Below are 26,942 nucleotides of genomic sequence, written 5' to 3'. Positions count from 1 at the left end.
CTTCCCTTCCCGTTCCCTTCCCGTTCCCTCGGCCATGGCCAGCTACACCAAGGCGGCACAGGTGAGCGCGGCCCCGTCCCCTCCGGGCCTCGGCGGGACTGATTTCTGGCAGCGATTTCTTTTCTTGTGTTAACTATCGCTTCTCTTTCTCTTTAGCAATGGGCTACTTTTGCCAGAGCGTGGTACCTTCTCGATGCGAAGATGCAGCCACCGGGAAAACTAGCAGCCGTAACCATAAGAAGGCTGGAAGGCAGGCATAAGCCTATTTACTACGCGCTCAGTGGGTATTACAGTAGGCTGGAACCAATAGCTCTGCTGTGCTGTGCAGGCAGCGGAGCGCTGGCACGGGCTGCCCAAAGGCTGTGGGATCTCCTCCTTGGACGCCTTCAGAAGCAGCCTGGATGTGGCCCCTGGGTCCCCTGCTCTGGGTGTGCCTGCCTGAGCAGATGGACACCGACTCCCCGCAGGCCTCAGCTGTTCTGTGGCCGTGGGACTGGAACCTGTCTCATTTTTGAGACAGGAGATGTGATTACTGTTGGAAGAAATCTTGATCAGTTGAAGAAGTTGTTTTGCCTATCGATAGATGAGAAAATTCAGTACTGTGTGTGCTTTTGATCATCTTATAATACTATAGCAGATGTCTCACAATGATAAGCATTTTATAGATAATATATATATTTAAAGGAAGTAGCAGAACAGTAGCAGAACTTTCAAGAGATCACTGAAGTGGAAAGAAAGCATTAAGCTTTACTCATATACGTTAAATATACATACTAAGGTTGTACTTGACCCAGTTTTCATAATAACAGGTAGCATTTGTAGATTTCTAGAGGGAAGTTTAATACCCAGTTTCTGCAGTTGCAAGATGTGTTGTATCCACGAGATGTCACTGGAGTGTAAGGCTGTCAGAAAAGTAAAGCAAGCACTGAGGGGAAATAGTTTTGGTTGCCCTGTGGGAAAGGTCTTGGATAGTTTTATGTTTGTGAAGCTTTAAAATCCTGGAAAGTCATTTCAAGGTTAACTCTATTTGATCTAAGGTATTCCATGAGTCAGTACCAGACACGCTACACCTGAGACTGATGGATTGCTGCAAATGGGAGACATCTGAGTCTATCTAAGAGCAAAGTGTGGGTGAATTTGCAGTTGGTGTGCTCAATGCTTTCTGATACTTTGAAGGGAAAAACAAAAGTAACAGTGCCTGTGAGATAACTGTTTTTTAGAAGAACACTGTGGAGATTTTATCTGGTGGTTTTTTTGGTCATGTTTGATTGGTGGTGGTGTTGGTAGTCATTTTTTAATTTATCACCTTTCCATAAAATCATCATTACTATTCTGAAAAATGTCTGGAGCTGTAACCAAGCTGTGAGGAGGGAAAGAAAGAAATCTGGTTTTGTGTATGTTTCTTTTCTGTTTTAGGGATAATTTGTCCTTGTTCTCCAAAATACTGTATTTTTAGATGCTGTTAGACCATCTGCCTTAAGAAAGGTGATATGATCTTGTTCATGAGGTTTGAATGTGGATTGCTTGAATTCTTCTGCATCCTGTCCTTGTGAGCAGGTTCACAGTATGAAACCAAAAATAGTGAGCCAGTTTTTTCAGATATGGGTCATTCTGGATCTTTGTACTGAATTGTGGGCCAGTGTAAGTGAGCCACTTCTGTTATTCAGGCAGGGTTTGCTGTGCAGGTAGCTGTGTGTGCATCCTTAAAGGAGAAGACCGGGCTTGATGGAAATGTCCCAAAAGCCACATCTGGCCTAGGTGTTACCTAGTTTGCAATGTTAGCTTCAAGCAGCTGGAAGCAGTAGCTAGAACTTGTCTTATAGTGAAAACACTGGCAAGTAGCTTGTCAGTCATGTGAGCTAACAGTTGACAATGCCTGCTTTCAAATGCAATTTAATCCACAATTAAAATGCAGGAGGAAATTCCATTGTGAGATGGAAATTATGTGAACTTGTAAACATTCAGTGATACAGAATGGAATTACTGGACAGCCTAGTTTCATCTGAAGAGGTGCAATGTAGCAATGTATCTGTTGTATGTAACCAATAGAATATTTCTCAGTAGTAGGATGCAGTTTAACTGTGTTTGTGCAGGTAGTAAATGGTTTTGCTTTCTTCTAAGGCCAGGTATCCCTGAGGTGACAGGAGCAACACTATCAAAAGACAAGTAGCTAATAATGTAATAATTCAGAATTTTGAAGGAGAATCATAGAATCATAGAATCGCTAAGGTTGGAAAAGACCCACAGGATCATCCAGTCCAACCATTCGCCCTTCATCAATGGTTCCTGCTAAACCATGTCCCTCAACACAACATCCAAACGCTCTTTGAACACCACCAGGCTCGGTGACTCCACCACCTCTCTGGGCAGCCCATTCCAGTGCCTGACCACCCTTTCAGAGAAGTAGTATTTCCTAACGTCCAGCCTGAATCTTCCCTGACGCAGCTTGAAGCCATTCCCTCTAGTCCTATCACTAGCCACACGAGAGAAGAGGCTGACCCCCAGCTCACTACAACCTCCCTTCAGGTAGTTATAGAGAGCAATAAGGTCTCCCGTGAGCCTCCTCTTCTCTAGACTGAACAACCCCAGCTCCTTCAGCTGCTCTTCATAAGGTCTGTGCTCCAGACCCCTCACCAGCTTTGTTGCCCTAAGAAGGTAGCTATCAATGATTTTTTTTATCAGCTTTAAAATAACAGGTTACAGTCATTATTCAGGCAGGTGTTGATACCCTTGTTAGTTTTTAGCTTGGTAATTGCAGCCTCTTTGCATCTCACAAATGAGCTCTAAGCTGTAATCACTGAGTAGAGGTACGTTACTTACTGGAAGAGTGCAGTCCTCTGGTAAACGTTGGTACTGTTTTTATACTGTATTTTTGAAATAGAGGTTCACATGCAACACAACACAGCACGTTGAATGAAATAGTATGCTTGCTTGTAGGCCAGACAACTGGATCATATGTAAATAGTTGCAATGGTTTGATTATCCAGCTAGACAGTGTTTTACCTACTCACCTTCCTTCTAACTTGACGTTCCTAAGAAAAATAGTAATTAAATTTAGTATTTAAGTGTAATTTTGGATGGAGTGGCTTAAAAACTCAGATCTTCTAGTTTAAGTTTTATGGAATGTGCTATACATACGTAATACCACATATATACACAACTTATAATACACAATTTAAAATATTTTTTTCTACTGATTACCTTACAGATGACTGTGGAGATCATGTTGTCATAATAAATACGAGACATATTGCCTTTTCTGGTAACAAATGGGAACAGAAAGTATACTCCTCACATACCGGGTAAGTGTTAAGTTGCTGTATAGTAAACCTTCAGGTGAGCTAGCTCTACACTTCTGACATATTTTCTTCTAGAGCAAGGTCTTAGCAGGTTGGTTCAAAATGGAATTCCTGCTTACGTTATATTCTGTTTGCACAGTGTTTGAAATGATGCATGCCTCGTTTTGAAGTGTGTTGGTTGATATGGCAACGGAGCACATTTACAGATTTGGTAAACTAAATTATTTTCTGTGGAGGTAAATCCAAATATCAGGACTACTCTATTTACTAAACAATAAAAGATCTTCCAATTGGCACTGAACATTTAAGGTATATATACAGATACCAGCTTCAACTTTGTTGTCTTACTTAACAGCAGATACAGAGTTTGTATCTGCTATAATCCAGTAAGAAATTAGGTACTCTGAAGGTATACTGGCATATAACATATTGTTCTGGCAGATATAACTTCTTCATAGATAAAAATGTAATGAGCTGTTACAGTATTGCTCAATTCAGTCAAATAAGAACAGTTGCTCTTCATACCATGACAACACTCGATAATGATTCCTTGGGCATTAAAATGAATTCAGTGTGCTTAAATGTGAATTAGCACAACTATGCCATATCAGGAAGACTTTCAAGAGGTGGATTAGTTGCAAGTCTTGATAGTCTTGAAATATTTCCAAATTTTGCATGTCTTACCCCAATGTATTTTGTAACTGTGATAATTTATTTAACAAGCAGTCTTTAGAACACAGTCTATCTGCTCATGCAAGACTAACTTTTTAATATTCAAGTGAATGAATGGAAAAGTGCAAATGGAATTAAACTGAGAAAGATTCTGTTCTATTAAGTATCATAGAATGGCTTGGGTTGAAAGGGACCCCAAGGATCATCAGTTCCAACCCCCGTGCTACCGGCAGGGCCACCAACCTCCAGATCTGGTACTAGACCAGGTTGCACAAGGCTCCATCCAACCTGGTCTTGAACACTTCCAGAAGTGAAGCATCCACAGCCTCACCAGAATATCTAATAAAGAATAGCTGATAGTTGTTGGCCTTGTGAAAATAACTTCTTGTTTAGTGGGCTTATGATAAGACATAATTTTACACCATTGTTCAAAGTTCTTTTGCTATTCCACTTTGCTCATCAAATTTTAAAAGAAGAAAAATATTCAGAGTGACATGAGGGAGAGAAAGAGAGTGGCATTGCACCAGGAGGATTTAGATTGGTTATTAGAAGGAGTTTCTTCACAGAAGGGGCTGCCCAGGGGAGTGGTGGAGTCCCCATCCCTGGAGGTGTCTCTGAAATGTGTGGATGTGGCACTAAGAAATATGGTTTAGTGATGAAACTCAGTAGGTCACGTTGGTGGTTGGACATGGTGATCTTTAAGGTCTTCTGTGACATAGGTGATTCTGTAATTCTAAGATACTGAGTTACTTGTGTTAATGGCATGACTGAGCATGTAGCACTGAGCTTCTATGTTTCTTCTGTTTTTCTAGTTATCCTGGTGGTTTCAAACAGGTGACAGCAACTCAGCTCCATTTGAAAGATCCAACTGCTGTAAGCATTTTTCCCTTCATTTGTAAAGTAAATCATTTCATTTTAATATTTCCCCTAAGCAAAAGAGGTTGTACTTAACCTGTGTAAAGGTAAGTTATGAACATGTTATGACTGGAGCTTAGCTTATGACACTGCTTCTGTAAACAGCATGCTTTAGGGTTAGATTGCAAGTTGCACATTTTCATGATTCTTCCATGCTGTCCAAATGAGCAAATCAAACTTTGCTTTGAGTTTCAGAGGTGTGGCCTTTCTCATTGTCCAAGTGAGTCAAATTAGACTTAACTAAGCAGTACTTGAGTTTAACAACCCTAGCAGTTTAAGAGCCATCGGGAATAAAGTTAATATTAAAAAATGTTAGAAAATACATCTGCCTCTTTCTCCCATGGGTTTTGTCAAATGACTTTTTTAAGATATTATCTGTGGTGCTCTATGTTTCTGGTCTGTGAGAGAACTGGAAAAGGTGGTTAGTAAAGAAGCTCGATGTAAATGTCTATATTTGGCTATTAATAATTCTGTTGAACACTAGTCTTGATTTATTTATTATTACCCTAAAAAAAAGATACTAGACATGAATGGTTTGGGATGTTGACTTAGAGTTACAAAATTACTACTTTTACTGCTGTAGTGAATGCTCAGCTTCACAAGACTGAGTTCTCTAAGTACTATAGTTTCAAATCATGGCATGAGGTCCACTGAGATGACCAGGTTTGTGTGTTTATCTCTGACTCAGGTGCTTTCCCTTAGGTCACCTTATATGCAAAACATTAAAATGCTTCTTCCATTTCCTAGGGAAATTGTCTGCTGCAAAATTATTGGGCTTTCTCACTTTTTTTAAAAAAATCTGTTTTAGTAATCTTAGCTGCTCCCAAGACTTCAGTACTAAACATTGTATAAGTGCTCAATTAAAAAAAGGCTGCATTAAGAGTTTATCTACTTTTGTGGTCTTTTTCTTCATTTTAAATGGCAAATTGATAAGATCTTGCATTTCAATATTCATAGAATCATTAAGGTTGGAAAAGACCCACAGGATCACCCAGTCCAACCGTTTACCCATCACCAACAGTTCTCACTAAACCATGTCCCTCAACACAACATCCAAACGTTCCTTGAACACCACCAGGGTCGGTGACTCCACCACCTCTCTGGGCAGCCCATTCCAGTGCCTGACCACCCTTTCAGAGTAATAGTATTTCCTATTGCCTTCTGTCAGTAATTTTCCAAAACAAATGCTCAAACATAGTTGTAACTCCTTTGGGCATTACTGGTAGTTGAGTGTCTAAAATAGATTTCTTCAACCGTTTATGTTTGAGCTTTGTACAGAGGCTGTGCACTGGGAGGCAGTATAGCACAACTTGTTTGCTAGGGCCTGAGAATTGGGTGTTCTATAAATGATCTTCTGGCATTCATTCTGAAATACCTCTTTTCTTGCCAGACTCCTAGATGGATTTCTGTGCAAGCATTCTTCTGGATTTAATGTGTTGCCAATAACTAAAACATGTTGGATAGAGACCCAGCAAATGGTGATGTGGCTCAGGACGTGGTCTAATTTAGCAAGAGAAACTTTCTTTCTTTAAAAATAAATAAATAAATTCTGGAGAGCCCTCAGCAATTAACTCTTTTGTTGAATTGTTTGTCTGCCTGTCTTACGAAGATATGTGAATATTGCTATAATTAATAGTAGTGAGTGGTAATTTGGTGGTAATTTGGCAGGATATGTTCTTTATGTGTACCTGTTAGGTTTTGAAAAAGGATTTTATTCCTAGTAACATTTGTTTATTGTTTTGGTGTGAAATCCATTGGGGTGTGACAAATATGGAAATTAGGGTGATTTATTAACTTGTTTTATTTTAGAATCGTAGAGTGGTTTGTGTTGGAAGGGACTGGAAAGAGTGTCTACTTCCAACACCATGCTGTGGGCAGAAGCACTTCCCATCAGCTCAGGCTGCCCAGAGCCCCATCCAGCGTGGCCTTGAGCACCTCCAGGGATGGGGCACCCACAGCTTCTCTGGGCAGCCTGTGCCAGTGCCTCACCATTCTCATAGTGAAGAATTTCTTCCTAATATGTAACGTAAATCTGTCCTCCTTTAGTTTAAAACCATTACCCTTTGTCCCTGATAAGGACCTAGCTATTAAAATCAGTACTGAAAAATTATTGTTACGAAGAAGACCAATGCCCAGCCTAAGTATTATTTCCACCCTCAAAATGTTATGGAGATGTATATCACTACTTTGTTTCCCTCTTTTTTTTTAATAAAAATAGGACTACTTTCTTTTTTTTTTTTAAAGTTATGTTTGGTTCAATTGCTGTGAGGCCATTAGAACTAGTTAGGTTGTAGGAAGCTGAAGGCATCTTTCTATGGAATCCAGGTCTTCATTTAAAACATTGCTTTCATCCCAGAGGCCAGTGCTTTTTCTCTGCCTTTGGTCCTATTGTATCCTGCTAGTTCATCCTGGTAGTGCTTCATTAGATGAGTCAACATCAGTTTTGGAAGTGCCATTAGAGAAATTAAGCCATTAAATTCTTGGAAGAGGCTCCTTCCAAGGAAAAGGATGTTGACATAAAACCCACTGCTAATTGTGGGATGTTAATTTTGAAATGGATATGACTATTGTCAGTTTATGTAACAAATAGATTAAAGTTGGTAAGTTGTTTTTTTTTTTGTGTGTGTGTGTAGATACATATGCAGTAAATACTGCACTGTTGCTTAGCATTGTCTTTACTTAAAATAAGTCTAAATTCAAACGCATACCTATTTTTCAATTAAAGTCATGTTTAAATGCAGTTCCTAGTATGCAGAAATACTTATTTTATGAATAATGATACGTAGCTAACTAAAATGGCTGTAGTGAATAACTGGATGCAAAACAATATATGCTTGCATGAAGGCTGAAAGGCACAAGTAGAGTTATTGGATTTAGATGTAACTGCAGAAGGGTTAAACAGTCATTTCCATTTTCATTATACTTCATAAAGTATCAAGACAGAATGTACGTTAATCATTTGATAACCTCACTTAAATGCTATGATGTCAACCTGCATTATCTCATAAAATTTGGAGCTATGTTTTCCTTACGTGTAGTAGTAAGTGCTTGAGAAGGATTTGTGCTGCATTTTGGATGTGCGTGTACATGTCTTTTGTTTATAGGATCAGAGGAGGATTCAGATTTGAGGGAGCCTCAGGAGATGTGCAGTGCCGCCTGCTGCTGGAAGTAGTGTTGGCAGTTCAGATAAGGCTGGTGGAGGCTGATCCACACTGATGCTGAGAGCTGCTAGGGACGACCTCTTTGGTAGCCTTCTCCAATGCCGGACATTTCTTCTTAGTTGGAAAGATTTGAAGTGCTTATTTTTGGTGTCTAGTTTGAGACGTATGATTTAGTGCCCAAGTTTGACAGACTGTTACTATTTTTTTCCCACTTTATATGTCTTTTTATGCTTATATGACACGCTGCATACAAAAAGAGAGCTGCATAGTTGATGTTCCATGTTCGTTGTGCCAATTTTTCAATACTTTGGAAAATGCTGGTTATATGGAAAGGCAGAAGTTACAGCGATGACCAGGAAGATACCAAAAGCAAATATTCTTGTGCATTTTTGCCTTTAACACCTTTGAGTCCCTTCGAGAGGCACGGAGAGACAGATATCTGTGAATCTCTTTAAAATTTCTGTTATTTTCAGTTGTCTGACATTCCAGAGAATATTGGAGAACAGCTCTCTTGTGCTGGGCTTGGCCAAGCTGCTCTAGGAAGTATCTAATGGAGAGAAAACAGCTTCATGTTCCAGCATTTTCTTTTTCTAACTTAGATATATTGTGAATTTTCAGACCACCCATCGACCAGGGTATTAAACTTGTTCTTTAGGCGCAGCTTAACAGCTTCTTGCTGTACAGAAGAGTCTCTATTCATCAAGATAATACAGTACTGATATTCTTTGTGCTACAGCTACTCCTTCAGGACAGCACTGATTTCCATTGTTGGTCGCTAAGGAAAGTCAGTGTAGTGTTCCTCTTTCAAAGAAGAGTCCTTCGGAAACGAAGCAAACAGTTGTTTTATTTGAGGTGCCTGTGTTTGGGATGCACAGAGCTTTGTTGGTTTTGTTTTTTAATAACATTTGCACATATTTGTTTAGGTGAGGAAATGCTAATAGGCATGAGACCAACGTTTTCAAGATGAGGCTTCAGAGTGCTTGGTATGGGAAGAGCAGGAGATGTCCCTGTGTGCTTGTAACCCTCACAGATTTGAGAGGGAACAAAGAATATTTGGAAAATCCTGGGAAGAACCTGGGGCATTAATTAAAATGCCTGCAGGACATGTTGACAGATCTAATATGTAGAACCAGATAATAATCTAGGAAAAACAAATGGCTGAAAACTTTGTCTTATCTGTTTCTGGTTCTAAAAGCAAGCAAAACTTGGCTTGCTTTATCTTTTTGTTTTTAGCTGGAACAGAAACTCCCTCAAAACAGAAAAGAAATGGTGTTTGGCTCATATCAGATACTTGCTGAGAAGACTGACATTTGCAGCCTTCAGAGCCTGTATTGCTTTTGACAAAGAAATAATGGGCAGTAATTATTCAGAATGAATGCTACCTGCTAAGGAAGATGATGAAGCCAGGCAGGGTAGCTCTACAGACACACTGTGAGGAAGCCTCCAGAGGCGTCAGGGTTTGTTCAGCTGCTGGCACTGCTCTGGAGGGGCTTAAAACATTCTAATTCTCCTTTTGAATGCTAGTAGCAACTGCTTGCATGTACAGGCTTGCCATTATACCTGCACAATAATCATCTTCTGAGGAAAAACTTCAGCAGAAAACACACTTAAATCTTGCTGTTGATATTTGAAGACGTGGTTTTTTTTCATCCAGGGAAGTAAGGGATCACTGATACAATGGTTTGTATGCAGAAAAAAATTGTTACTGGAACACTGGATATAACTAGGTTTTCTTTTATGGCTACGAGGTTTGTTTATTTACTTATTTGTCATTAAGGAGAGTGTAACTTCAAAGCCTGGCTTAGTAGGCACTTAGAAGTCAGTGTAGCATGGAGAGGAGCTTATTGGTACAGAACTTGGTATCTGCAAACCAAAAAGAAGTAAACAAAAACCCTGTTAGTGCTCTAAATAAGGCATACAGTTGTGTCGGTCTTTTGCTTTAAATATAAATACTTAAAAAAAAATAATAATCTTAATCCCTTTCTTACATGAATATGCAAGTTACTGATGTTAGTTTAAAGAACAAATTAAACTTCCAAGTTCTTAGGTGCTGAGTAGCAGTAGGAGTTTGACTCCCCTATGTCTGAATTGTTCCTGTGGCACTGTACAATCACTTTTGCCATACTACTCATCTAACTCTGTAGAGGTAAAAGAACTTCACCTTTCTATCATGCATCTATTGAATAAGAGCACTGTTGTGTACAGAACAGAAGACAGCTGGTATTTGGCAGGTATGCTCCTTCTGAGGAGTTGGTACCTGAAATTGTTGGAGTGGTGTTTTCAGTATAATGTAATTATACTGTAATTAATCACTTTGTATCCTTCTCTGTAGTGGCTGCGTCCTTCCCAAGCTCTAGAGTTGCTTCCCGGTGTTTATTGTACTTAACCTCTTTGAGCAGATTTTGTTCTTCATCCAGTTATTTTGCACTTCTCAAGAGTGGTATTGCTCTGTTGATTTCCTCCCTTACAGCATGTTTTCTCTGAGGAAAAAGTCAGAAAAAGAAGTTGATCTCGACTGGGTGTAATCTGCAGTTTGCATGGGAGCTCAGGCGTGCGACAGAAATGGAAGTGTTGGATTCCTGGATGTTAGGAAATACTACTTTTCCAACAGAGTGGTCAGGCACTGGAATGGGCTGCCCAGGGAGGTGGTGAAGTCACCAACCCTGGAGGTGTTCAAGGAGTATTTAGACGTGTTGAGGGACATTGTTTAGTGAGAACTGTTGATGATAGGTTGGACTGGATGATCTTGTAGGTCTTTTCCAACCTTAGTGATTCCGTGTTTCTATGATTCTGTGTTGGAGCCTCATACAGTGTTGCCAGGTAAATATATTCTCTGACTTGTCCATGTTCATACTTTGTTAGGGAGGGGGCTGAAAGTGCAAGAGCTTTACCCAAGATTGTTTTCCTTCTGTATCAGACGTTTAAATTGGAAACTGTTGGTGGGATGTATAAATTTGCCTGTTCCATTGAGGAAATCATGTAGTGCTGCAAGTTAGGTGCCCTGGCCAGTGTGCATAAAGCAGTGCCTGAAGCCAAGGCTTTGCTCCTTGGCACCTACTGTGAGTTGCTGGGCATTGTGGCTGCCCGAATCCGAGGTTATTGTCCTTTTCTTTGCATTGTTCTGACATACAGGTGGCAGTGTTTTCAAGTGGCTCAGATGTTAAAGGCTCTGGCATAAAAAGATGTAATTAAAAATATGAGCTCTTTGAAATGCGTAGTTAAGGAACTTTGTTTCCTCTGAGAATTAGGTTCCACTGAATGTAAGCTCTGAAATGGGAGGGAATGTGCCATGAAGTCCAGTTTCCTGCTCTGTACTGGGCAAACCAGTACCATCTCCCTAGCAGTGAAAAGATGGTTTCTGCTTCACATGAAAGGGATTTTTCTGTTCATGTAGGTCTTGCATAAGTGAGAGGGCATGATCAAAGGAGTTACTGAAAAGCATGGATGATATACCAAAGCATGTCTATGGTTTTGCTTACTGCACTTAGCATGCTTACCTTCCGAAACTGTTCCTGTACATCTCATTATCCATGCTTCATTCTCCAAGTCCTGTTATCTTGTTAGTTTGTTGTCCCCTGAGGTTGTCAGTTCTGCAGTGACCGTACACAGGGTTTAAAATATTTCCTCGCTGTTTAACTTGAAAATATAAAGCAGTCATTCTTCTCGAGAATGACTTTTTAATAGGCAACTTTTTAAAACTGAGTTGTTTTTTCTTTTTTTAAGCAACATTATAAAGACTCACAGAGTCATAGAATGGCCCGGGTTGAAAAGGACCACAATGATCATCTAGTTTCAACCCCCTGCTGCGTGCAGGGTCTCCAACCACAAGACCAGGCTGCCCAGAGCCAAGAAAATGGAGTCAGATTCATCAGGCAGGAGTGTCTACAACCAGAATAGAGCAGCAGTTCATCCAGGTCATTGACTTGTTCCAACAGATGTCTGTGTTACAGGCTGCAGAGGATGATGAAAAATCTGGCACAAACATTTGAAGAAGTTAAATACTTAACTGTTCATTAAAGTATTTTAAAGTCTTTCTTTTTATTGGAGTGAAATCATTAATAAGCTGTACATGCACAGGGTCAAATGAGTGACCAATGACTTACAGATACATGGAGCTGTATTTAATGTAAGGAATTAACACTGATTCTATCGCAGTTTCAAGTAATTTTTATAGAAAGAAAAGGATCCCTGGAGTTGAGGAGTATGGAGCTTCTGTGTCCATTGTTTTAGATGGGATCTATTTTGACCTTGATTTACTTGATTGAGTTGGACGCGATGATCCTTATGGGTCACTTCCAACTCAGGATATTCTACAGTTCTGCTCTTTCTATGTGATATTTTCCTCTTAGCCAAGAAAGTGTACAAAATGAAAATTACTGTGGTGAAAGGGCTCACATCTGGGTGGCTTGGAGCACAGGCAGAGTAGGTTTATTTCTGCTTAAAAAAATTGCGTCTGGTCTACTTCTAAACAACTTGCTGTCCTTCTTTATCCCCTTTGGTCTCTTATGATTGCGTGCCTTGTTTTACATACACAAATGTTCTTATGGCTGAAGTCCATAACACTATGTTTCATATTTAAATTACAGACATCTGCATTAGGGTCCAAGAGAAATCGTGTTATGTTACTTTTCTGCAAGTATCATCTATTGTGGGTGTATAAATTCTGTTCATTCCTGATGCTCTACAGTGGGTTTGTTCATCTGGAACTAATAGCAAGGGAATAAATAATCATAGAATCACAGAATGGCCTGGGTTGAAAAGCACCACAATGACCATCTAGTTTCAACCCCCCTGCTATGTGCAGGGTTGCCAACCACCAGACCAGGCTGCCCAGAGCCACATCCAGCCTGGCCTTGAATGCCTCCAGGGATGGAGCATCCACAGCCTCCTTGGGCATCCTGTTCCAGTGTGTCACCACCCTCTGTGTGAAAAACTTCCTCCTAATATCCAACCTAAACCTCCCCTTAAATCTCCCCTGTCTCAGTTTAAAACCATTCCCCCTTGTCCTGTATTATAAATACATACAGTGTTATGAAGCAGTGTCTTACCAGGTCAGCCTTGCTTAAGATACAATGCATTGATTATATTGAAACATTGAATACAGTGAATTATGGTATTTAAATGCTGAGACCACTTGTAAAATTTGTTAGAGCCTAATTCATTTCAGTGATCTACATATCTAAATGTAAGACTAATATTATGGAGTTAATAGATTCTCACTTTGCTTTTCAGTTCTCTTAATGTCACGTGATCATGTGCAATCATCCACACTGCATAATACAGCTCTAGTTTCTAAGCAGAAACTTTTATGACTGTTGGAGCGTTTATATGACTGAGGTGTAAGTGTTCCTTCTTCCAAAACAGTAAATCAGGAACATCTTGAGAATGTGATGCCAGAGTTCTTCAGTGTGGAAGAACATGACTGAAAAGAGGTCCAGGAAATAGGGAAACACACCATACCTTTTTCATGTTATTTATAGGTGGACTGATTTGTCATCACGTTTTCTTTCCTCAGATTGTCAAGCTGACGATTTATAGGATGCTTCCAAAAAACCTTCTGAGAAGAACTTTGATGCAGAGGTTGCACCTATTCCCAGATGATGTGAGTGGTCACACTGTTACGTTTTCTTCCTTTTTGCTGAGGAGGTGAAGAGTGCTAGCAAAGCTTCAGTCGTAAGATAGATTAAGAAAAATCAAGCTACTTCTTAAATATGTAACTAAATACACTTTACGTGTTGATGCTCTTTATTTCACAAAACTGTGATATTTAAAATATGCATGTGATTGTCTTGTGTATTATGACTTCATTTAGCATGAAGAATGCAGCACTGTTGACAGATTTTGGTCTGGGTTTGGGGAGAAGTGAGGTGTTTTCTAAACCTTCTTTCTAAGGTTTGATTGTTCTCACCCTCCTCAGGTTATCCCAGAAGATATAGAGAAGAACCTTCTACAAGAGATTCCTCAGCCACGTGTAGTCCCCAGGAGGTTAGATGAATATACACCAGAAGAAATTGCTGCCTTTCCAAGGGTTTGGACTCCGTAAGTATATTAGAATTTTAAAATGAGCACTTGGACTGAATCTGTACGATATTGTCTGTTGGCTCTTATAATGTGAATAAGAAAAAAAGGGATTTCTTCATGTCACATTTTTTTGATGGGAGATCATTAAGCAAAGAATGGTCATATTTGAAGGGAGTGGTTGCATGTTTTCTTATTTTCTGGTCTTTTTTCATCAGTAAGACTTGATGTAAAGTCATACTTTTAGTTCTTCGTCAAAAGTACTTGAATAAGTGCTTACTCACTTATGCTATTGTTAGAGTTGAAGGAAACACCATGTGACTGTGGGACTGAACAATTCATTTTAAAAAAGCATAGAAGAATCTTCAGATTTTCTCTAGAGGAAGGGAAAGAGTTCTGTTAAACTGGAACTGGGAGAATGTATCTTTGGCAGGACTATGCCACGTGTTTATTTTGATAATTAATTTATTTTCAGTGCACCAAATCAGTTCTACCGTAGCTGCATTGCATTTCAATGAGTATTTGTGGTTTGTTTTATACTACCACGTGCAGCACTGAGCCAACCTGCTAGTGAAAATAATCACATCTGGGAGCCTCTCAGATTAGTACCAATGATTTGGTTTTTTTTCTTGTGGGACTCTCAAAATGACCACTACTGAGCTTCCTTTAGATGTCAAAGCCAAAGATCTGTGGGGATGAAGCAGGTGGACTAAAGTCTGACCTGGAGTATTCCAGATGATCAGCACTGACTTGTGCACTTCTGCTTATTTTCAGTATGTAGAATTTAACATCTCTTTTGGTAAAGCAAGTTTAAACATCTGGTAAATGTTAATCATGTTGTAGCCGTGTGTGGCAGAGAGCAAGAAAACTTCAATGTCATCTAATTTAGTAATTGCTGTCAAGCTGTCTCCTAATAATTTCCTGTTAGTATTTCTTTGCTCTGCAGTCTCATCCTGATCAGTTTTTTGGGGAAATGCTATCTGTATAAAGGCTTCATACTCTGTGCCAGTTGCAGAGGGTGGGAAGTGCTGCTCACTGAGCAGCCCTGCAACTGCCACAGTTGGGAGGCTTTCAACTGAGAAATTCATTTTGTTCCTTCAATGGGATGAGTGAGGAGAGCCAGGGAATAGGTGGACCTAGAAGGGGAATAGAGCAGAGCTCTGGAGCAAAAGTGTGTCAGAGAGGACTGGAGGATGAAGAGCAGCACACTCCTGTGTGTTCGATCTGTGAGCTTCTGCAGAACACGTGGATAGTTTCCAGACAGTAACTGTAGTACCTAAAATAAACCAGAATAAGAGGAATTCAGAAAAACTGTTAAATTCTTCTTTTTTTCCAGATGGTTTTAATAAGTTTTCCCACTTTATATGATTTTTATTATTATTATTTTTCTTTTTTCCTATCCTTTGTGAAGTTCTAATGGGTGACTTTTCTGTTCCTCAAAGGAGAGTGAATGATTTAAACACAAGGAGAAAGATTGAGAGACACACACTCTGTGTCACTTACACTTTATTTTTGCTCTAGTAGAAAAAGACTTAAATTATGTTAGCCCTTTAAAAGTAGTTGTATCCTTTAGTGGAAAGCATTACATGAAAACCGTAGTTATAGTGTTTAAGGATATAGAATAAAGGAAAGCATGATTATGACAATGAAACTACTGTTTACAATTTTACATTAAAACTTATTCCTAAGAAATGTGTGTTACTGAGTATAAAATGGTCATAAAGCAGATAGGAAATTCATATCAACTCAGAGTATGCTAACAGGCCTTTCTCTCCTTAATCTGAAATAACACATAAATGATTTTCATTCTGAATGTGAAGAGAACATACTGAGCGCTGCTAATGATTTCCTTGGACTTCCTACCTGTGTTTTTATCAAAATGTCTTGGCACAAATGGTTTTGAAAGGCTGTTTTTTCTGCTAACTGGGCACTGACAGTGTAGACAAATAGGCAGTACCCAAGTTGAGTACTGAGGTGAGGAAATGGTTTTTGAGGAAAGCGTGCATCCAATGTGGATACCTATCAAAACTGTGTTGTGCAGGGTGGACAGCCTTCCCATCATCCCTCCTTCCACCGCATAATGGGATGTCATTATGGATCTTACTCTGTGAGAGGAGAGAATTAAATGTCCTAACATTTCCAGTAAGAGAAACTTGCTTGGAATATTCTTTCCTTTTATACCTAACCTGAACCAAATGGTTTTGTGAATTGTACAGAGCTGCTCTCTTACATCCTTGGTGCAGATGGCTGAGGTAAACGTGGTGAAAAACCTTGTAGAGGCAGGGAGGTAAAATTGTGTCTTTCCATACAGATGTAAAGGGGAGGAAGATCAGAAACCAGTTCTTCTGGCCGACTTTGATTTTTTTTGCAACATCCTACCATGAATGAAGCCATTATTTCAAGGGTGCTTGAGGTTTCACGTTGGATGTTTTTAATGAACTTTAAACAGAAATCATCACAGAATTCACCAATCTTGTATGACTAAACAAACAGTACTGTTTCCTACCTCTCTTCTGAAGGCAGGAATACATCAGATTTATGTGTGAATTTTCCTGTTATATGCCACCTAAAAGTTGTTTAGCTGACTGGGAATAGGTGTGTTTGTAGACAGCGAACTTTTAAAGGCAGGAAATTTGCTTTTGAAGAAGTAGTTTGAAGTCATTTGGACAAGAGCGTTCCCAAATATATAGAAGAAATCTGTCTTGTTCCAGTTAGATGGATACATTCCTATGAGTTTCCCTTAAGAAAGCAGAGCAGTTCTGATTTCCAGGAGAGCACTCAGGTTGGTGCTGGTGTGCATACTGAGTGCCTGTTCCACTGCCAGACTTAATGGGAGCTCTCCATGGACCTCCCTAGGCCAGACAGCCTCTCACTTGTCTTTCTGGAAAAGAAGTCCTTGAAGGCTTTTGGCATTTTTAAAACTTAAGGTATTGTAAACTCTGAAACTTGACTTAAGAAAACCAAACACCTTTTGAATGTTTATTTTTGAGTAACCTGCCTGATTTCTGGCACCCTTCTGCACAGCCTACTTCTAGGTAGGGGGTTTATACTCTGAAGCCATAAAACTGTTTCGGCAGAGCAGTGAGAGCTGGTCAGACTCCCAGTTCTTGAACATCAGCCATATGTGTGGCATGGCATACAGGTTCTTGGTAATCCATCAGCAGCATCCCATAGCTTTGAAAGAAGAAATCTGCAATGCACTGGGAAGAAATATTTGTATATGATGAGACACAAGTGTGTTGGGACACCTAGGAATGGGAGATGTGTGTGATAATCCTCTTATGCATTCTGTGTCAAGGATAATGGTGGTCATCTATTTACAGTTTCTCCTTAGCTCTGTGTTCCTTAAAGCCAGTCATGCCGGCCTTAAGCAACCTAAAGTCTGCTGCTGATGTTCCTAGTGAATAAATTTGAAGGCACTGGTAAACAAAAAACTTTTCACATTAAGAGATCTCCTCAGCCACAGTCATGTGGATTAGAGGACTAGAGGGAATGGCTTCAAGCTGCGCCAGGGAAGATTCAGGCTGGACGTTAGGAAATACTACTTCTCTGAAAGGCTGGTCAGGCACTGGAATGGGCTGCCCAGAGAGGTGGTGGAGTCACCGAGCCTGGTGGTGTTCAAAGAGCGTTTGGATGTTGTGTTGAGGGACATGGTTTAGCGGGAACCATTGGTGAAGGGCAAATGGTTGGACTGGATGATCCTGTGGGTCTTTTCCAACCTTAGCGATTCTATGATTCTATGCAATAGCAGTTGTCTTTCCCAATTCTACAGTTTCTGGTATAAGTTCCTACTTTTAGTCACTATATTAAAGAAATAATTTGGGTACTGAGAACTGAAGTAGAAGCCAGAGATGTCCTGGGTATGTGGCTGAAATGATGTTAATAAAAATGCTGTTTATAATGTTAGGTGTTGGCAGTTTCTGTATGAAGTTTTTTGTCTGTTAATGTGCTCAGGTAAGGAAGCCAACACCAAGGGACACCTTGCATTGTATTAGATACACAAATGATATATGGAGTATTTCCAGTTATGTGCTGTCAGAAACAAAACTTGCAGTTAATACTACATCTGTAAAATGCTTTTTTGTTCTGCAATGAAATACGACATATAGTAAACATAAAATTATGGGGTCCTCTACTCCAACTGTCTGCAGAGCTACTTTTGTAAGACCCTTCTTAAGCCTAATATTAGATATAAAATTCTGCACTGAGATAAATACATTCCTCCAACCATTTCCTTAGTTCCTTCAAACTGCAGTGTCTGCAGCTTTGTGGGGCTGGAGTTGATTTGTGCATGTTATGCCCCGTGTGATAGTCCTTTGTTCTTACCTTGAAACACCCCTTGGTTGGCTGTTTCTTTAACAGAAATAAGTAATGCCTCTCCAGCTTGAATGTTCATCTCAATAAGCAACGTTGGCTTGTGTAGATGATCTGAGTGGAGATGGCCAACACAAACTTCTGTGAAAGCCTTGAGCCTGTCTTAGTTTTTCCTTAAAAGAGAAGCTGGAGAGGTGAGGAAAAAGCTATCCTGCCAATACTGCACAGTCCTGTTCTAATGTATGCTTTGAGAAATCCCCCTGGAAGTTCATTTTCTATGGCTTTTTTGGTTCTCAGTAGGAATTCCAGTAACTAACAGTGAAGCATTAACCTCTGTTAAAATTGGAGAACTATCACTGGTAACTTTTTTTTTTTAAATATATTGAGGGCATAAAGATATCCCACGGTTTTGTGTTCATTAGCAAAAAGCTGAAGGTAAATGAGTCTCATATTTCAGGCTACCGGAGCTGGACCTAAACAAGCCAAAAGCCACAGAAGTCAGACAGGCACACAGTTAGATACCTGAGGAGAAAGTTGATCCCTTCTACTTGAGGTTTTAGCCACAGGCAGCAACTGGATACTAACTGAGAAGGGTCAGTGACTTAATCATCTTAAAAATCTGACAAATCCATATTTAGATGGATTAGCCTATTAGAATTAATTACTGGCTCTTCTCTAGCATGTATAAAATATGCTGATGCTACTGATTCTCTTAACTTTACCTAGGGGCAGCTTATGTCGTAGTTAAAATTTGAAGGTAAGATATCTAATAAATGAGTACCTAAGTTTTACTTCAGCTGTCTGAAGAGACTTTCAGAAGGAAAGCTTTAATGCTACTTTCCTTTTCCCCCTAAAATCTGTTGATCTCATATGTGAAGAAATAGGAACTAAATTAATGTGAATTTGACAAGAAATACGAGAATGGTTTTATGTGATACTGTTGAACTACTTGCCCAGATGAAAATGGAATTAGAATTTTTTTAATTACTCCCTTATAAATGCCTAGATCTATTTGCTTTTTTCACTTTTGGTGGTGACAGCAAGTCTGGAAAGCATTTCACTGTGCCTTCACTCACTTCTCTGTTTATTTGAAGAATAACGTAATTCTTTGGACAAAGCCAAGTGTACAGTGCTGTTCTTTCTATAGCCCTATGGTTTTCAACAATATATATTTTTTAAAGAATACCCTTTCATGTGAAGAAAGCATAGTCTTGCTCAGCTGAAACTTAAATGAACATCACATTGAGTTAACTTAAATCATCTTATGAACAGAGTTCATGTAATCCAGGTCAAATCTGGTATCAGTGGTATCTAGAATCATAGAATCACTAAGGTTAGGAAAGACCTACTCCAACTGTCCACCTACCACCAATACTGGCCACTAGTCCTTAAGCACTGCATCAACCCTTTTCTTAAACACCTTCAGGGGTGATGACTCCATCACTTCCCTGGGCAGCATTTTCCAATGCATTACTATGCTTTCTGAGAAGAAATTCTTCCTAATATCCAATCTGATGGTAGATTTAAGTACCTTAGTCAAGTTTTGCTTAATTTGTTTTTTGGGAACCTGAGATGTTAACCAGTTTATTTTAAATTCTAATAAACTACTCCTAATCTCATTAAAATTATCTAAATACATACTGGCATTGGATTAGATAGTGTGATTTATGGATACTTCTAAAATCAAAACAAACACAAGTTTTATATAGAATAAACTTGAGCTGCAGTTGAGGACCCTGAAAGATTGATCTTAAGCTTTGTGCTTGCAGAAGGAAGTTAGGCACTATACTATATTGGCTTAACAGTATTAAGAAGGCACCTTTTCTTACTCTTTGTTATTAAATGCAGCTTCTGTTACTGTGGCTTATTACTGGTTCTCTAAGAAAATAAGCTGTACTTGTATAAATGCTTCTTAACTCAGATAATAGCCTGCATGAGGACTAAGCACATACAGAAGAGTTTGTTTTGCCCCCAGACAGAGCAAGTTCACTGTTTAGAATAGGCCAAAGTGAGATAATTTAAATATCATTAGCAGTTTCACTGATTATTTTACCAGAGCTACTCTGGGACAGTAGGTACGTCTTGAGTAGAGAAGCAATTCAGCTCCCCCTGCTCCTGGTGTGTCTGCTGTCGGAGAGTAAGTGGACCAAAGGCTGACTGAGGACTAAATACTGAGTGGTGTGATCAGCCCACAGCATCTCTTCACTAATTGGTCTTCTCCTATCTGTCACAATCTGTTAGAAACTGGTGTTTATAAACTCATAAAAGATACATTTAGAAGCCAGTGGGATATCATTGGTTGACTACTTAAGCAATTTTGAAGTACTTCAACAGTAATTAAACTATATTTATTTGGCTGAAAAACTGTAAAACTTACAAGTTTGGAAACATTTTATCCCTGCTCTTAAAATTCTATAAATATGTATAGGAAAATCATGCAGAACTTCTTTATAACTTGTCACAGAACAGTCAAGGTTGGAAGGCATCTGTGCAGATCATCTAGTCCAACCTCTTTGCTCAAGCAGGGTACCCTAGAGTACGTTACCCAGGACCATGTCCAGGTGGTTTTTGAATAATATCTCCAGGGAAGGAGACCCCAACACCTCTCTGGGCAACCTGTGCCAGTGCTCAGTCACTCTCAGAGGAAAGAAGTTTCTTCTCATGCTCGATTGGAACTGTCTGTGGTTGAGTTTGTGTCCCTGTTCCCTTGTTGCTGGGCACCGCTGGGTCTGGCTCCATCCTCTTGACAACTTCCCTTTGGATACTCATTGATCAGATCCCCTTTGAACATTCTTTTCTCCAGGGTGAGCAGGCCCAGCCCCCTCAGCTTTTCCTCATTTGAGAGATGCTCTAGTCTCTTCATCATTCTACTAGCCCTTTGCTGGATGCATTCCAGAGGCTCTCTTGTCCTGGACAGCCCAAAACTGGCACAGCGTGCTCCATGTGAAGCCTCACCCGGCTGAAGTAGATGGGGAGGATGACCTTCCTCAACCTGCTGGCAGTGTTCTTCCCTACGCAGCTCAAGACACCATTTGCTCTCTCAGCCACAAGAGCACTCTGCTGGACAACGTGTGGCCACCAGGATCTGCAGATCCTTCTGTGCAGAGCCCCCAGCCTGTACTGGTGTGTGGGGTTATTCTCCTGGTGCAGGACCCTGCTCTTGCCTTTGCTGAATGTCCAAAGGCTCTGTGTAACTGTGAGTTACAACTGATTCTTTATTTTCTGTTAGATAATCAGTGCAAACAGGGAATCCTACCAGACATAAGTTATTAGTAACATAGAGTATTGCACACACCATTAATGGAAGAGATGGGTGTACCTTTTATGCAGGAGGATTTATATACATTTTTAATGCATCTGAAGTGCTTTTTCTCATCCATGGAAGAAAGGAAGCCAAACATACAAGCTAACCTTTTCAACTTTTGCTCTTGTACCACTGCTTCAATCTTTGTGTCAGTTTATTAACGTGCAGCACTGGTTAGCTTTAAGGCACTGACCTTTCACAGTGCTGATGCAAGGTTCAATCCTTTCTAAATAGTCATTCTTCATGTCGATGAGATAGCAGAAAATACAGGGAACTCTGTCTCTCTGGGTCACGTTCCCTAACGTTGGGATAACTGCCTGCAGGTGAAGAGAAAAATGTAATTTGAGCTCTTCAAGGCTTCCAAACCAGGTGTGCATTGCTGAGTCAAGAGCAGGTATTGACAGGTCACTTACTCAGTATTGTCAGCCTTATTCCTCTGCAAAGACAGCTTTAAAATATGAGTTAGCAGTCATGAATGCATGCTTGAAGTCACGCAAATGACTGCAATGACTCCCTGAAATTCGACTTTGTAGAACTTTTTGTGAAATGCAGCAGAAAAGTCATCTGTCTACATAGAGATTACCTATGGAGAGGTGACTTATTTTTTGGAGCTTGAAAGAAAGGAATGTTATCAAAAGACACTTCAACAGCCACATGAGGTTGAGCAAACTGGCAGGTGTGTGACTATTTAATCTCCAAAAAGTACAAGCACTACGTATTAGAAGTTGTTAGAGATAAGTTGAAATGCTGTAGTGGAAGGTAAAATAACTACATACAGATTTGGTAATGTCCTATGTTACAGTAGAACCTTAACCTTATTTCTGTAAGGCAAGTAATGCTGTTTTTCAAGGCAAGTAATGCTGTTTTTCAATGCTGCAAGGGCTGTCTGTTAGCTAGAAGTAAGGCTATGAAGTTGGCTTCTGTATCTCTGAAACCAGGATAGTTTCAGTGTAACACAGATGGGTGAGTACTTAGATGTGACTTTCACAAACAGTACCACCCGCCTCCTCCCACTCCTTTCTTACTTTTCCTAAGGATGTTTTAGCTCCAAACATTGCTAGGCAGAGGGAAACATCTCCGCTGGAATGTGCTGACAAGGATTTAATAAAGGTGGAACTATGTGGCCAGTCTGTTCATACCTGATGGAAATAAATTTTCACTACAGGAGTTAGAAGTTGAACACGTGGAACTTTTAGAAAGGGTCTTTGTTATGTCTCCTTAGACAAGAAAAATACCCTGGGAGGAGGAAATTTCACATCATATTAAAGAATACTGGATGCTGGGAGGGGGCTGTCTCGCAGAGTTGCATCACATAGGTTTCTTTGTACTGCTTGTTTAAGCCAGCTGAAATATTCGGACTGAGGTCGTAGCTCCATGGGCATTCCTCCTGGCAAAAAGTGCTGGCTTTAAGTGGCATCCATCACTTCTGCCTTTTCACTGTGCTTGTGGAGCAGTGGTGTAAAAAGAATCGGGGAACTGGCCTAGATTAAAGACAGCCTTGTTATATGCAGCTGCAGGAACTGCTCTGTGTTTGAGTTCTTAGGGAAAAACCTTCACTCTTCTGCTAATCTGTGTGGTCGCCTAACTTTGGTATTAGTTCAGCGCAAGTTGTTTAAGCTGTGGAAAACAAACAGTTCTTTGGAAAGACAAATAGATCTTTGCTTAAAGTACTCTGGGGAAGCCTTGCCTCTCTTTCAAGATGACCTGAAGAGGCTTACCTCCTTAGGCTAAAGCCTGACAGCATGAATTCTGTCTTTGGTATCCAGGCTGATTTCACACAGTTACATTTTTGTCTGAAAAGCAATTCTAATGGCATCATTATGTTAGAGCAGATCAGACTGAGGTTATATGTAGGTGAATGGTATCTGAAGCATATGCACATCTGAATGAGCCCCTGCAGCTCACCTTTTGAGTCTGTTCATGTAGCTGAATGGTTCTAACCTTGAGAAAGAATGAGTCAGATTTGTGTTTCTGAGACTTCTCTCATTGCTCTGTTGTTTTGATCACTAAATTTAACCTTGATGCATACGATGTCTTTGGAGTCCCTTATGTTTAACTCATTGTTCCTGGCAATGAGCTGAATTGTGTATGGAGAAATCAGGTAAGGATAAATAATTTAAATCCTGAATTCCATAAACTTGAATATTTTCTTCTGCGTGTAGTAGAACAAACATCGACAGTTTGTTCACACTCATGGTCTGTACTTAATTCACGGTATTCATTTGATTCAGACAATAGATATGAGAAGAATACGTGGATCTACAAAGCTTGCTTGGGTATACTAGTCCTTCATTTTCAGAATATGAGACCAACTCCTGATTTTCATAAACCAGTCCCATTCCTATGCTCTGCTGCACATATGCCATGGTGACAACTCTGTGTAACTCTACAAGCAGCGTATGGGGTCCTTGTGGGCCTTGGGGAGCCCGCAGACCCTTCTCTTGGAGGTTGCTCTCTACGTGCTACGTAGCACACTGAAAATAGTTCATAGCAGTGAGCCAGACAGACCTGGCTTCCTGCCATTTTCCTCTCAGCATTTTGTAGAGAATCCGTGGGTACCTCGCGCGAGTTCTGAACAGGCACATCGGGAAGATGAGAACTTTTGCTTTGTATTCTCAGCTTTTTTGAGAGAGAGTGATGTAACATTTTAAAGGGGTTTTCAGTGTAAACTTCCTCTATTCTATTCTTTGCATTTTGAAATGAGTTCTGCCACTTCGGTCTTGTTAATGTGCCGTTGGTTCTGTGTTCTCTTAAGCACCGAATAACCTCCTTTCTGAGCGAATACAGCACACAATTCTATGCTGCTTCCTACAGAACCATGAAGTGGCAGCGTAATGAGCCCACAGTCTAACGGCTGAACTGGGGAAACGTGACGTGGCACTGTGCTTTTTTCCACTTGCAGGACTCACAGCACGTGCAGCAGTAGTGTTACTGCTGTCAGCGATACCGTTTCTTTTATTCCAAATGCACAATTTCAGTGCTTTGCTGAGGGAGGAAGCATGAAAGCGCTGCCATCCGAGAACACCACTCTCGCATAGACTTATGCAGTTCATCAATGAGCAGTTATCCATTGGTTTTCACAAGTGGCTCATAATTCTCTCTGAGCAGACAATGGTTTTTGTGGGTTTATGGTCTTCCTTGGACAATATTTACGACTTTTGCTAGACACAGTGCTTTTCAAGGCTTAGCTTTCCTGGTGCCAAGGGCTCTTTAGAAGCAGAGATTGTGGTCCCCAGACATGGAGCAGCAGTTGGCATAAAAGCCTACTGTGCCACTCAGAAAGGCTTTTAAAACTTTTATGTTTGTTCACACAAGTGTCTCAGTGTAGAAAATTCTGCCTTCAAGCTTCATTAACTTTGTAAGGCTGCAAACTGAAGCCAATGCTTTTTGCATCTAACTTTGAGACGAGCATTAAGGTTGAAATACAAGTTGCAAGCAAGGAAAAAAAAAACAACACAGATTTTCAGCCCTGGAGAAAAGTACTGTGAGATCCCCAGCTCTGCAGCACTGCAGTGCTACCCTCAACTGAGGTTTTAGATGTGGTGTTCAAAGGAGAGTGCAGAATCCTTTCAGCGCTGTGCAGGGGGATGGATGAATTGGCCCATAAAAAGAGTAATAAATACAAGCTGCAAGACAGTGATGTCTTTTCCATGCAGCTTGTCTAGAATCCTCCAGCACCTGTCTAGGATGGATGCAGTGATAACACTTCCAAGTCACTACTGAGAATTTCTTAAAATCCCTTTCTCCCACTCCAGCACTGACTGTGATATAATTAAATGTATCTTCTGGCAGGCAGTGGTGAGATATGATTAACAAAACATGAAATATTTTTGAAGAGTGAAATGTAGGATTCTAGGAAGCAGGGATTGGTTTTGCAGTGCACAGCAGCCCTCACACATTGAGTTTCTTTAAGGCTGACACTGAACATGTAAACAATTTCATGCTGCTTACCATTGTTCTTTTATGCTCAATGGTATGAACTCAAATATTCATATGTCACTTAAATAAAAACCAGAAGCTTTGTGGTTCTGTAGCATACAGACCTCTTGTCTTTGAAGTTGCTCTATTTTTTTTCTCTTTAAAATTCATATAACCTTCAGATTTCATACGCTGCACTTGCCGCACTCACTGAATTGCAGAGCTGCTGTCCCATAAGCCCCTTCAGGCTCCCAGCAGATTTGTATGGATGGTGTTACATAGTGGTCCTGTATGAGGCAGCCGCCCATCCAGCACACACGTGGTGTGTGCCCAGGGCACACCACAGACCATCAGCCTGCACTGATTCTTGGTTTTTAGAGGCCTTAGCATAAGTTCCAGCTTTGTTCTGTGTTTTTATGTAAGCCAGAAAATGTTCGGCAGCATTAAAAGCACAAGAATACAGAAATAAAAATAGATGCAGTGCTTACTGCATCCCTACAGCACCGCTGCTGTAGTTTCCATGTAAATTCTCCTTAAAAGCTTAATTTGTGTTTTTTCTTCTTAATTTGTGTTTTTCAGGCCTAAAGATTTCCGAATGAAGTAAGAAAAGGAGAAATTGCTGTCAGGAACGTCTGTCCTCCTTGGAAAAGAGTTCTTCTTCCATGGCAGAAGAATTCATCTGTGCATCTCAGTTATCCCTTCTATGCAGAAAGCTTCTGGCAGGCATTAGCAAACCTGAGTGGGAAAGATTATGAAAATGGTTGTGTTTAAAGCGATGAAGGATGGATGTTACGTTACTCACATCACATGTACTCCATGTTGTGTGTTATCTGTTTATTAAATTCCTTTATTACTATTATTAAACAATGGCTATGGTGGTTTTTTTGAATACTTACATCCGAGGGCAGCAGTACCTTGAGGTATCTCACTGTAGAAGCTGTAAAACTTGATTTTCATCTGGTAGCAATAGTGGATGGTTAGGGATTGAACAGCAGTGGCTCGAGGTGTTCAACCTTTATCTATCTCTGCAGAAGTCATATTGTGCAGTTTTTCTGAAAGCTTTGTCTGGAACCCAGAGTGCATATATCACATCTATCACATGTATCACATATCATGCAATATTAATGGTGGGATTTGGATGCTTGCATGTCTGTGCCGGCCTTTGGTTTCCATATCCTTTTAGCTGATGTGCCCACTGCCATGACTGAGGTGCTGGTGGGCATCATCAAACTGCTGGAGCCAAATGACATTTAAAACAACAACAAAAAAACAACCTGACAAGACTTGTCTTCCAAGAAAGCAGTGCACATATCCAAACACAAGTACGTGCATACTGCAGTC

General features: G+C 40.1%; 1 protein-coding gene across 1 annotated transcript; it reads left to right on the top strand.

The window, feature by feature from the left end:
• Window positions 1–8: 8 nt before the first annotated feature.
• Window positions 9–26,468, top strand: MRPL13 (mitochondrial ribosomal protein L13). Its single transcript, NM_001277471.2, has 7 exons — window positions 9–61; window positions 157–280; window positions 3,209–3,302; window positions 4,784–4,844; window positions 13,563–13,649; window positions 13,965–14,086; window positions 26,181–26,468. Exons 1-7 carry the CDS (start codon window positions 35–37, stop codon window positions 26,203–26,205), a joined length of 540 nt encoding a protein of 179 aa, NP_001264400.2. The 5' UTR covers window positions 9–34; the 3' UTR covers window positions 26,206–26,468.
• Window positions 26,469–26,942: the final 474 nt, after the last annotated feature.

The sequence above is a fragment of the Gallus gallus genome, chromosome 2, assembly GCF_016699485.2.
Source record: "Gallus gallus isolate bGalGal1 chromosome 2, bGalGal1.mat.broiler.GRCg7b, whole genome shotgun sequence".
NCBI lineage: Eukaryota > Metazoa > Chordata > Aves > Galliformes > Phasianidae > Gallus > Gallus gallus.
The sequence above is the reverse complement of the archived record's forward strand: the minus strand, read 5'-3'. Positions and strand labels throughout refer to the sequence as shown.